At 47.7% G+C, this 13,406-nt stretch overlaps 1 protein-coding gene across 1 annotated transcript in view; it reads left to right on the forward strand.

The window, feature by feature from the left end:
- The window catches only part of Col15a1 (collagen type XV alpha 1 chain), a 108,645-nt gene that overhangs the window by 92,364 nt on the left and 2,875 nt on the right, over window positions 1-13,406 (forward strand). The window contains exons 30-38 of the mRNA XM_059254319.1: window positions 223-303; window positions 794-843; window positions 1,278-1,370; window positions 2,092-2,236; window positions 6,973-7,037; window positions 9,240-9,368; window positions 9,507-9,566; window positions 10,294-10,353; window positions 13,035-13,220. Coding sequence (XP_059110302.1) covers window positions 223-303; window positions 794-843; window positions 1,278-1,370; window positions 2,092-2,236; window positions 6,973-7,037; window positions 9,240-9,368; window positions 9,507-9,566; window positions 10,294-10,353; window positions 13,035-13,220 — 869 coding nt within the window. The remainder of the gene's footprint in view (window positions 1-222; window positions 304-793; window positions 844-1,277; window positions 1,371-2,091; window positions 2,237-6,972; window positions 7,038-9,239; window positions 9,369-9,506; window positions 9,567-10,293; window positions 10,354-13,034; window positions 13,221-13,406) is intronic.

The following is a 13,406-nucleotide window of genomic DNA, read 5'->3' on the forward strand; positions in this document are numbered from 1 at the left end:
TGTAACCCTCTTCTCTGTGACAACACTGCATGACTGTGAACTGGGTCAAGATCTGGAAACCTGTCTGATGCAGGGATCATGGTCATCTCAGGCTCTTTCCTACCCGCTGCCTTCCCTGGGGCCTTCTGCTCTGATGGACTTTGCTAAAGGGGTTGGTTCTGAAACTTGACTTCCCACAACCTATTTTTCCTCATTCTTACATGTGTGTGTGTTTGGTGACAGGTGTGAAAGGAGAGAAAGGGTCCTGGGGTCTTCCTGGTTCGAAAGGAGAAAAGGGGGACCAAGGAGCCCAAGGACCACCAGGTATGCCTGCTCCTGTTCTAGGCCTTGCTCAATCAGGCTAGCTACACAAGCTGGCCACCCAGCCCACGAGTGCTGCAGGTTCTAGTGAGAACCAGTCTGGGACCTGACATGTCAAAAGCAGAGCATTGTCAAGGGAGACCAGAGGCTAGGGCTGAAGGTAGAGTACCACCTAGTATGCTTCTATGCTCAGGACCCTGGCTTCCAGCCCCAGAACTACAGGCAGGGTGGGTGTGAGAGGGAGAGGACTGGCTTTCTGTTGTTGTTCGTAGGTACAATATGGCACCAAGAGAATCAGGGACTCACCCAGGATCCTGCAGTCCCTGGGTAGTGGGGCCTAGCTTAGGACTGGAGATGCCACCAAGCCTAGTGTCAACTCCAATAAACCAACGTAGTGTCGCTTTTACTAAGAGATAACCACGATTACTAACTTGGAAACTCTTTGCTATCTCTGCCATTACGATAGTGAACTTACAAAGCATTTCTTCTTCAGGTCCTCCAGTTGATCCAGCTTACCTGAGGCATTTTCTCAACAGCTTGAAGGTGAATATTGATTATTAAATGTTTGGTCTATTATCCTAGTCTGTTTGTTGTTGCTGTAACTGAATACCACAGACTGGGTAACTTGGAAAGAATAAAGGTTTCTCTAGCACATGGTTCTGGAGATCTAGGGCTACTTACTGGTTGGGATTCTGCAAAGTCCCAAGACTATGCAGGAATCACACAGCAAGACAGAACCAATATGCCAGAGGGTCTGTTTTTATAGCAAAGACGCTCCCTAGATCACAGGTTACTCGGTTAACCCAAAGACTTCACCTCTCATTGCTAGCAATATACAAGTTTGAGGGTGACATTTCTAACACATGGAATTTGGGGGTCCCACCGAAACTGTGGCAGCCTGTGACTCGGTTTCTTGAGTTTCTGTGAGGAAAGGTTCAGGCTAGTCTGACTGCAACCTCCCATGGTCTTTCTTCCAGGGGGAGAATGGAGATGCAGCCTTCAGAGGAGAGTCCAGCAACAACCTCTTTGTATCTGGGCCTCCAGGCCAACCAGGACATCCAGGCCTGGTTGTGAGTAGTGACTCCCTGGGGACCTGTGACTTTTCCTGTACCCTGCCCCCAATATGAGTAGGTGATTTTGGAGTTGAAGTCAGTGTGGTGCATACTCAGGCACAAGCAGGCTCTCCTCCTGTGTTGCTGGTTGGTGGGACATTAACTCAGTCTCTAGAGCTGCTCAGGCTATGTGAAGTTAGTGAGCCCACAGGCACTAGCCATGCAAACTGTGGCAACTTCACTCTGAACAGAGCTATCCGTAGTGAGGGGTTACCTCAGAGGATAAACAGAAGGTACCAGCAATAGCTTTAGAAGGACTCTTTGATTCTTGTGACATTGACTGAAGGTAGAGCTTATCCACAGGCCTGGTCTTTGTAGATGAGGTGGGCGGGTGGTGGCAGGGGGTTAGGGGGCACATCAGCCATCCAAGAGATAAGAGCAAGGTTTGCCCCAGGTTTCTGACCTTGGGGACCACATGGCTGACCTCAGCCCCAGCTGCGTCCTTAACTTACACTGTGGTTTGAGGCAAGTCCTCTCCACCTTGAAGGCTCAGTTCCTTCATGTGTGGAGTGAGAAAGCTAGATTAGATCTCCAGGGCCCTCTGGCTGCCTGGGCTCCCTGGTGTGTTTGGACTCCATGGGCTGCTGCTTGCTGGGACTGACACCACCTGCAGTTACTGGATCTTACAAATATCCTCACAAAAAGAGATTTCCCCATGACTATGTGTTTACCTCAACAGGGACAGAAAGGAGAGGCTGTCGTGGGGCCCCAGGGACCCCCAGGAGTTCCAGGCCTGCCTGGGCCACCTGGCTTTGGGAGACCTGGTGTCCCTGGACCACCGGGACCCCCTGGGCCACCAGGACCTCCTGCCATCCTGGGTGCAGGTTAGTACTGAGTGGTGCCTCATTCCTTCTGCTTCTGCCCTTGTGCTCAGGGTGGCTCACCTGGGTGGCATGTCAGAGCCTCCCTGTCTAACAGGGCTGTTTGATGGATGGAGCCTACCTTCTTTAAAATGGATATAATTCAGATAGTATAGCATATATCCACTTCAAGTGTCCAATTCAGTAATGTCGCAGGTACTCACAAGTCATGCAGCTGTCACAATTGCTTAATTCTAGACATTTCATTACACCAAAAAGAAGCCTCATGGGATGGAGCTAAAACTCAGTGGTAGAGTATGGGGGAAGCCTTAGGTTTGAGACACAGAACTGAAAGGAGGAAAAAGGAAGGAAGGAAGAAAGGAAGGAAGGAAGGAAGGAAGGAAGGAAGGAAGGAAGACTGTTTTTGCTAGAAGCAGTTACTTTCCCAGATCTACTTTTTGTATCTGGATTTTCCTATTCTGGACATTATTTATAAACACTATGTGCTGGCTAGTTCTAGCTCAACTTGATATGACCTAGAGCTATCTGAAGGGAGGGAACCCAATGGAGAAAATGCCTCCATAAGTTCGGGCTGTAAGGCATTTTCTTAATTAGTGATTGATGGGGGAGGGCCCAGCCCATTGTGGGTGGTGCCATCCCTGGGCTGGTGGTCCTGAGTTGTATAACAAAGCAGGCTAAGCAAGTCACGAGGAGCAAGCCAGTAAGCAGCATCCTTCCATGGCCTCTACATCAGCTCCTGCCTCCAGGCTCCTGCCCTCACTGCTTTTGATGATGAACTGTTATATGAAACTATAAGTGAATAAACCCTTTCCTCCCCAAGTTGCTTTTGGTCACGGTGTTTCAGGACCTTAACTAAGATACCATATAAACAGAATCATATAATCCAAGGCCTCTTATGTCTGCTTCCTTCACTTAGCATGATGTTGTTAAGGTTAATCCATGCTGTAGTATGTTTCAGTTCTTCACTCCTTTTTTCCTGGCCATCTTATTGGTATACGTTTTCATGTATTCATCCATCTATTAATGGTATTTGAGCTGCTTTGATTTTCTAGCTGTTTACATAATACCACTCATGAAGACTTGAGTCTAAGGTTTTGTGTAAACATGGCCTCAGTTCTCTGAGTGAAATTTCTGGGTCATAGGCAACTCTGTTTAACTCTTTGAGGAACTTCCAGACTACATTCCAAAGCAAATACTCATCATTTTACATTGCTGCCAGAGCGGGGGAGGGTCCCAGTCCCCTTCACCAGCACCTGTGAGGCGCTGTGGATAGGTCACACCTTTTCAGTGCTGATAGCTGTGAGGTGCTAGCTCAGTGTGGTTTTCTCTGTGTGACTTTCATTGAGTTTCCTGAGTGCATGATAGTGATGAGCATCTTTGCACAGATTCTAGAAACTTCCTGGCTGTTTTGTTAATGTTTTAAGGATCTGGATGTCCTAGTTAGGGTTACACCACAACCAAAAGCAAGTTGGGGGTGAGGGGAAGGGTTTACTTGGCTTTTACTTCCACGTTATAGTCCATCACTGAAGGACGTCATGACAGGCACTCAAGCAGGGCAGGAGCCTGGGGACAGGAGCTAATTGAGGGGCCATGGAAGAGTGCAGCTTACTCAGGCTGCTTTCTTATCAGCCTACGGATGGCACCACCCACAATGGGCTGAGCCCTTCCCCATCAATCACTAATTAAGAAAATGCCCTACAGGCTTGTGTACAGTTTGATCTTATGGAGGCATTTTCTCAATTGAGGTTCCTTCCTCTCTGATGACTTTAGTTTGTGTCAAGTTGACATAAACTTGGCTTAAGGACCAGTATTAATTGTCACTCTTGGTGCAGAATCCCATTCAACTCTTGGAACTTCTAGGATGCAAATGCAAAAATGAGAGGAACTAAAGAAAATATGCATCCACTGCCCAACACCAAGTACCAGGAAGTTTGCCGACCGTTTTACTACAGTTTTCTGGTAATTCAGGAAAACTAATAGTGAGGCTTGAGGAGGTAACTCTTGGAAGCACTCAAAGTGGTTGCCACGGCAGCATGGGCATCCAAGATCCCCAGAACTTCTGCAAAACTGTCAGGTGTGATGCACGTGTATAATGACAGTGCTGGAGAGGTGGAGACAAGAGGATCCTGGGGCTTGCTGTCAGTCAGCCTGGCCTAATTGGTGAGCTTCAGTGGGAAACACTGACCCTGTCTTAAAAATGAAAAGCAAAAAGCAGGTGGCACCTGAAAGAAGCTAACACCTGAGATTGTCCTCTGACCACCATACACCCTGGGTGTGTGTGCAGGTGCAAACACACACACACACACACACACACACACACACACACACACACACACGAAGACAACTAGTAGCTTTATTTTATAGCTAGTAAGTGACCCCCATGGGATCTAAGCCCAGGTACCTGTAGCTCCAAGGCCTAGGCTGTTCTTAATGGGCACATGGTGGGCACTCTACAGAGACAATAAAGCTGAACACCCCTAGTCCCAAAAGCTCAAGTGTGAAATACTCCAGTACCCCAAACCTTGTGAGCCCTGGTGTAGTGCCACAGGTTGAAACTCTGTACCCTGAGACTGTTTAACATCCAAAACTATTATTTAAAACATTGAGGACACAGGCTTTATCCTGGTGGTAAAGTGCTTCTCTGAAGCCCTAAAGTCAATCCCCAGGACCACACCAAAATAAATAAATAGAATGTAAAATTACTTTTAGTTTATGACACTGGCCCCATCCCCAGGATATTTCATGTATATATAAATATTCTAAAACTTAAAAACAAAAAACAAAAACTCTGAAACACACCTTATCCAGTAGCAGCAGTAAGCACATGACTGCTTCTTGATGATTGTGTTGACATGAGCCAGGTGTGGTGGAGCATGTCTGAGGGAGACCCACAGTGCCTTGGTGTCAGGGAGAGCCTTGCAGAAGGTGGCCTTGGTGCTGGCTTTAACATGGCCTTGGCTTTCCTGGTTGAAAGCAGAAACAAGGCTCAAAGCAGGTTAAGCGGAAGGAAAGTTTTCTGGCTGGAAACAGGGGCTAAGCAAGCAGCTTGTGTGATGAGTAGACCGGAAATTGGACCCCAAGAGCAGCCCGAAGCTAAGACTTACACCCTGCAAGGATGCTCTAGCCATCTTGTGTCTCTCTGCATGTACCAGCTTCCTCCTTGTTCCCCACAGACCACATCCTCTGCACAGAGAGGAAGATGGTTGCCGACAGCTTAGTGCTTCCGCTATGAGCTGGAAATCATGAGCTGCTTTCTCAACTCTAGTCTGAAATACCTTGGGATAAAGCAGTTCCAGGAAAAGATTCTAACTGGTTGTTGAGTTAGGTGCCAACTTTGGACCAATCATCTATAGTCAGGAGGTAGGACCATTTCTGTAAGGAAATGGTTGTGGGTGTGAAGGGAAAGACCTCGGGAGAAGACCATAAAGACTTTGATCCTGCAAAGGAAGGTGCTGGGTAGATAAAACCAGATGTGCCAACAGGGCCTTGATGGATGCATAGGCGTTGCAGAAGATACAGGCATTTGGCAGGGTGCGCACAGGAAACAGAGAATCTGTTGTTCACAAAAGCACCACTTTAGGGGGATCCAGACACCTTGCTGCACTGAGCAAGGATTGCCTTTCACATAACACATGACAGGTCACAGTTTATAAAACACTCGCATAGACACTACCCAGATAGTGATGGTGAAGGGAGATGAAGGGGATATTATTATACCTATAAGGAGGCAGACACTGAAGCTCGGAGAGGATATAAGACTTGTTCAAAGTCATTCATGCTCGAGGGACACATGGCTAGGACCCACATCCAAGTCCTCCCTGACCCTGTATCCACTGGCCACTTACCACCGATGTGTGGACATTCAAGCCCCATGTTGGAGCTGAAGACTTGCTTGCAATGTCCTGAAGAGTCAATGCAGTTGTTTTCTAGGACTTAGAGAGACATCTTTACATCTGCCAAGAGCTTTGCAGATGCTGGAGGGATGGGGCTTAGAGAGGCAGAAGAAAAACAAAGGAGAAATACTTCTAACACTTCTGTGTTTGCCTAAGACGGAGACCTTTCAGCTGGACACTTATGCCCCCTCATTTTTCTGGGGATTAGTCTGGCAGCCTTGAGCTGATTTTTAAGGGTCCTGTGACACTACAAGAACTAAGAAGCCCTGGCCAGATTGCAATGTGCATGCCTAGCCTGAATTTCACTGGTTCTCACCAGTATGCCAATGGACTGTTATAGTAGAAGGAATGTCTGCCAATGTCTGGCAAACAGCCTTTGGGAACCTGCTGCTTCCTTAAATGCACATCTGGCAATTGACACCCTGGTCATCACTCCTGTCACCGTCAACCTGGGCTCTTTCCTCTCTGTGGCCCACTTCCTCTACTTGGTCGTCACATGCTTTGTCTCTTGAATATGCTGTATGAGTCAGGGTATTTTCAGGTGCAAGTAACAGAAAATTGGACTGAAACTGGCTTTTACAAATAGCCACCAATGGGATTGCCTTACAGTCCTGAAAAGTCTTGGGCACAGCTTCATCCTGGGTGATGGTGAAGAATTGCAGCTCTTCCCCTGACCCAGTCAGTATGGTCCTAATTAATCTCTTGCTGGCTCAGATCCCCAGGTTCCAGTTGCAAGGTGGCTAGTCCACAGCATGGAAGGACTCTGAGCCCCCTCTGGGGGTCAGCAGGGACCCCTTGTACCAGACACTGTGCTCTATATAACTTCTCTCTTTTGTCTTGTCTCAGCCGTGGCTCTTCCAGGCCCACCTGGCCCTCCAGGACAGCCAGGACTCCCGGGATCCAGAAACTTGGTCAGTATCTTGTATATTAGCCACTCCACATTGGATAGACTTATCTCAGACTCTGGCGACAGTGTTTGGGGGCACAGAATCCCTTTTATTTTGGAATTAGAACTCTCTGACAGGGGCTGGGGATGGAGCTCAGTGGGTTGGCTGTTTTCCTATTGTAGGAGGCGTAGTTTGATCTCTGGCACCACATAAAACCAGACATGGTGGTGGATAGATGCCTGTTGTCCTAGCACTTAGGAGATGGAGGCAGAAGGATCCAAAATTCAAGGTTGTCCTCAGCAATACAAGTTAGAGGCCAGTCTGGGATACACGAGACCCTATCTCTAAACAAACAAACAAACAAAAACAAATAAAATTCCAGGACAAAAGAATGTGCCGTTCTACCAGTAATAGATGGCCATTTATTTCCTATTCAGACAACTTGTTCAATAAAGAGCTACAGAAAACAAAATGATTCGTTATTGAAATTATAGCCTGTGAATCTTTAAGTGACTGAAACCCAATCATGTTCTATTTTTAAAAACAGCACACACACGTGTGTAAACACCACCGCAGGTGCTTAGATGGTCACACTCACCCCAGGTTGTTGCTCGGCTGGAGCACGGCTCAAGTGCATTCCCAGCCCCACGGTGCACGTCAGGGTATGGTTTGCCCGCACTGATACAACGCAGAGAGACAGACAAGCCCCTACCAGACAGTCTGCAGTCCTGGAAGCCTCTTTGGCAGTTACTGGGTTTCATTCTTAAAAAGACTGACTTTCAAAAGACAGAGCTGTCCAGTAGATGACAAAACTCAGCCACTTTCCTCTTTGGGGGATTTCCATGTCACTCTGATGACTGATGTTATTGTCAAGGTGAGATAAAAGGGTTTTTTTTTGTTTTTGTTTCTGTATTTTTTCTCAGTTGCAACGAGACTCCTGGCTGATAGGTCCTTGAGACTGGGTGCTATTCAGAATCTTTTTTGCAGCTTCAGCCTCCCGAATCTGCTTCTAGATATGCTAAACGGCTGCCATTCTTATTTTAGGCAAGTTTTGAGACAGAGACGCTGCAAGCCTCCGCTTTTTAAACACATATTTAATATTGCAACCATCCAGCTAGACGAAAGACTTAAGTGCTAAGTATAATTGCCCACTTGCTTGCATTTCTTACCCCAAATGAAAATGGATCTGAAAGTCACTAAGGAATGTGAGATGACGCCATTAGCCAGTGTAGATGCTACAGAGCTGTGTTAAAAAAAAAAAAAAAAAATCAATGCAAGTGAAAAAAAAAAGCAATGTACTGATGATTTTGCTAAAACCAAAACCCAGCAAAGATAACTCTGTTGCTACATCTTTATCTTCACAGGAAATTATCATTTGTGTTTTTACTCATTTTTTATAATTTAGACTTGTGGCTCAAAGCAATGTGTGTTTTTATTTCATGGAAAAGAACTCCCTTAGCCAAGCATGATATCACACTCTTGAAATCCCAGCACTTGGGAGGCTGAGGCAGAAGGATTATGAGTTCAAGGCATGTCTTGGCTACAGGGAAAACGTCTCAAAAAACTAGGGGCTGGGGAGAAGATCAGTGGGTCAAGTGCCTGGCACACAGGCATGGAGATCCCAGTTCAGATCCCCAGTATCCACTTTTAAAAATAAAAAGCTAAGTGTGGTTGTGCACATCTATAACCCAGTGCTAGGGGAGTGGGAGCAGAGACAAGTGGATCACCCAGAGCTTGCTGGCTGGCCAGTGTAGACACTCGGTTAGTAGTAGACACTGGGTTCCGTGAGTGACCTTGGCCAGAAAGATAAGAGAGAGAGCGAGTGATAATGTAAGAGGCCCCATGTCTACCTCTGGCACCTCACCACACACACACACACACACACACACACACACACAGAGAGAGAGAGAGAGAGAGAGAGAGACAGAGACAGAGACAGAGACAGAGACAGAGAGACAGAGAGACAGAGAGAGACAGAGACAGAGAGAGAAAGAGAGAGAGAAAACAATCGTGGTCTGATGATATAGTTCAGTGGTAGAACACTTGCCTAGCATGTGCAGGCCCTGGGTTTGAGCCAGAGCACTGAAAACAAACTAGTTATTAGTGAAGTATCATTGTCCAATGCAATAAACCTTTTTCTTGAATGAGGGGTTATTTATAGAAGAGGGGGTGCATCACATTTTGCTACTGCTTGGTGACAGTTTGGAATTTAAAATGACCTGACAGGTCACAGCACTCAGCGACATGGGTGACATGCTGCAGAAAGCACACTTGGTCATAGAAGGAACGTTCATCTACCTGAGGGACAGTGGAGAGTTCTTCATTCGTGTCCGAGATGGTTGGAAAAAATTACAGGTAATTCTTCAGCTTCCTTTATAGCCCTCTCCCCTCCAAACATTGTGGATGTACAGAAACCCCCAATGGTGCCAGTTTTCTGTCTCGGGAGCTGTTTCTTACAGCTGTTTCATTTGTAACATCTTCCTTCTCTTATAGTTGGGAGAACTGATCCCCATTCCTGCTGACAGCCCCCCACCACCAGCGCTCTCCAGCAATGTGAGTAGCTCCTCTGCCTGCTCCCTGAGTGCCCCTGAGGCCCTGTACCAAGCTCTCCAAACCCAACCTGTTCTGTGTGACTTAGCTCCTGGTGAAAAACCCAGGAATTACTAGATAGAACATTGTCACAAGGGAGTGGAGGGAGAGCTGGGTGCAGAGGCTGGAGACCCCTGATCCCAATGCACCCACAAGCCATCTAGAAGAATCCCTCCCTCCCGCCTTTACTTACTTATTTTGAGACAAGATTTCACTAGTAGCCCAGGCTGGCCTGGAACTCACGGAGATCCGCCTGCCTCTGCCTCCTGAACGCTGGGATTAAAGGTGTGCACCACCACCCCTACCAGGCAAAACCCTTAACTTTACTGTAAAGAGCATAAGCAACGGGCATCATCTGTTGTCATGTTCTCTTGCGACCCTTCAAGGCCACTGCCATCACCCCATTTTTCAGATTGTAAAACTGAACCTTTGAAGAGGTGTTGGCTTTTAAGCTGAGGTCTTCTGCCTCCCCAGCCCAGGGATCTTAAAGATCTTGAGAACACTCCCTCCTTCCCTGATGAATTTTTCATTTGGCCATGAAAGTCCTCCCACTTAAGAGTCACAGTTAACGGCAATGCCTAGCTGTTTAAAGCATCATGCCAAGAGGCATTAGACTAATCGTGCTCTAGAGAGTACAATGTGTATCCTGAATGCGTATTCATACTTTATCCTTTCCCCTTTCATAACACAGCCATACCAGCCACAGCCTCCACTGAACCCCGTTTTAAGTGCCAATTATGAGAGGCCTGTCGTAAGTACAAGTCATATGTTTGCTTTTCAGGTAATGAGTAAGTGCTAAGCCCTGTGTTTGGTTCTAGTTATTATTATTTCTTTTTTAGATTTATTGTATTTCACGTATATGAGTGTTTTTTTGACTACATGTATGTATGTGCACCATGTGCATGTCTGATGCCTGTAGAGGTCAGAAGAGGGAAACATAACCCTTTTAACTGGAGTTACAAACAGCTCCGAGCCACCGTGTGAGTGCTGGGAATTGAATCCTGGTCCTTTGAAAGAGCAGCAAGTGCTCTTAACTGATGGGCCATCTCTTCAGCCCTGGTAAATAGTTCTTACCACCCACCTGCTTACAAACTAGCCAGGAAGGCACACACACAATGGTCAGTTGTATCATGGCCATTAGAGTGAGACAAACTGGAGATGCTGGCATCACTAGAAAGACAAAGGCAGTCAGTCTGGAGGAGGTGACCTCTAGCTTCAGACCCAAGAGATGCTAGAGTTCAGGAGTGAGGCAGGCAGGGAAAAATAAAAGTAGAGATCCCGGCAGAAGGGAAGATGGAACCTGGGAGGGTGGGGTGTGTGTGCTGCTCCTTCCTGTACTGCAATTCAAACTGGCCAGAGAACTAGACTTCACAGCAAAGGAAAAAGCTTAGGCTGTACAAGTCCACACGAGCTGGGGATTTGGGCCCTTTCCTGCAATCGATGAGAGCTACTGATAAGTTGAAAGGGAAACAGGGGGAAGTGGTAAGGCTGCTGTTTTGAAATGACTTTGGTTTGAGCACGCAAGTGCATTGGAAAGGACAGGAGCAGCGGTGCAAGGCTGCAGGCTGCAGAAGACGCTGTGGGGGAGACATGAGGAGGCAGGGGAAGCCAGGTTGCATGTGTGAGGTCAAGGATGATGCCCAAACTCCCACTGGGGGGATCCAGTGGTCACAGGCTCCTTCCTGGGCATCATCTGACATGGTGGGGATTGGAGATCGCAGTCACTTCAGGGACTTCACAGAACTTGGCCACAGGAAGTACAGCCAGCCTGGGAACTCTTGTCCCTGCTCTCGGTCATTTTGGTATTTCCACAGACTCCCTTGTACAGGAGTTTCTCTTCCTGTCCCCCTCTAGCCCTACCCCTACAGGCATGGTATACATGAGCTTGCACACAGCTCTGGGTACCACAGCACTGTCTCGTGCCCTAACACTCTTACTGTGTGGCTGCAGAGCTCAATCCACCTAAGTCAGTTCTGAGTCTTGGGAGGAGCAGTCTCCATGTTCTGTCTTAGATCAGTTACTCATTCCCACTCCAATAAAGAGCAGCAGGGAGATAGGATCAAACCCCAAGGCCTTCAAAGATCAGGGCATAAGCCACACAGCACAGGAATATGCTTTCTGGAATGCTGACACCTCCAGAGAAGACCTTGGGGTCAGCGGAGTAAGTCTGAGGTGGCTCCAGAACACCCCAGTGAAAGTGGGAAGGAGGGGTAGACTATGAATGTCTTACACCCGCCTGGAGGCCTTCGGCAGAGCCATGGTCATTGTCATGGGGATGGCAGGAGTCCCCAAGAGAGCCTGTACAGGGACAGGAGCAAAGAGGCTGGTGGAAGAAACACGAGAGGCAGATGAGGAGCCGAGGCCCTGAACAGAGGAAGAAGGCCGAACAAGGTACTCAGAGGTCAAAGGCTGCCGAGGGGCAGGGGGCAAAACGACTGAAAGGTGCCTTGAGGATTTAGAAGAGAGAGCAAAGCGTCTTTGAGACCAAGAAGATTCTAGGAGCAAATGCTCAGAGGAGAAGTGAATTTAGGTAAACCTTCAGTGAGTCCCAAAAGTTAGTAAAGTGGCGAATGGGGCTTTCAAGCAGTATATTGGGGTTTTAACTTTTAGATATTATATCTGTGTGTGTGTGTGTGTGTGTGTGTGAGACTCTCTCTCTCTCTCTCTCTCTCTCTCTCTCTCTCTCTCTCTCTGTGTGTGTGTGTGTGTGTGTGTGTGTGTGTGTGTGACTCTCTCTCTCTCCTGAGATGAGGCTAGAGAGAGAGTGAGCATGCTCAGGCCATGGACTGTATTTCCTATGAAATGCCAGCAGAAAAGGCTGAAGGGGGAGGTCAATAAATGGATGCTAACATAAGAGAGGAAACAAAGTCTAGAGCGGCTTTGGTTTGGGGCTGATGAACAGGGTGTCAGGAATGGGAGGCCAGAGTAGTTATATGACTCTAGTTTCTAGAAGGGTCCATCCCAGCAGTTTTAATAATAAGTGCTGTGTGTCCATTCCTGGATGTCTCTCTCCCATGATCAGCCTCTGGTCTGCTCAGGAAGAAGAAAAGACAGCCAGCAATAGCTGGAGGAAGCTTGGGAGCCAGGACAAAGTCAACTTAGAGGTCATACTGAGAACTAAGCTAGGAGCATATCCAGAGTGCTCAAGCATAACCAGCTGGCTCGAACTAGATCTCCAACGGGCTTTGCTTGGTCCAAGGAGAATTTTGCATCCTTTTTTAAATCTAAGAAAGATATTCCCACCCCAAGGGCTGTTCACAGAGCTGGAATGAACTGGCTGGAGCGCCAAGGCTGTCTTTACTGGGGATGGGCAGTTCCACTGTCGTTACAGGTGGCCAAGAAGCCTATGCCATGTCTTGCAGCCAGAGGTGGCTCTTCCTCAAAACAGGAGGTGCTGGCGGGGCTGCTGACTACACTGTCGTCCTCTTTCAGCTGCATCTGGTTGCTCTGAACACGCCGGTGGCCGGGGACATCCGAGCAGACTTCCAGTGTTTCCAGCAGGCCAGGGCTGCAGGACTGCTGTCCACCTTCCGAGCTTTCCTGTCATCCCACTTACAGGATCTCTCCACAGTTGTGAGGAAAGCAGAGAGATTCAGCCTTCCCATTGTGAACCTCAAGGTAAAGATAAACCTTCATCACTGCCTTTAGGCACACCGGTCCCCAAGTGTCCCAAGCACTTGCTACTCCGTGGCATCAAGGTGTGGCATCAAGGCCACACCTCCCCTCTTTTCAAATCACTTTCCTCTCTGAACTGGGGACTTCAGGAGAACGGGCATCTGAACCCTCAAGGATGAGCAAAAGCCT

Source organism: Peromyscus eremicus, chromosome 2, assembly GCF_949786415.1.
Source record: "Peromyscus eremicus chromosome 2, PerEre_H2_v1, whole genome shotgun sequence".
NCBI classification, from domain to species: Eukaryota; Metazoa; Chordata; class Mammalia; order Rodentia; family Cricetidae; genus Peromyscus; species Peromyscus eremicus.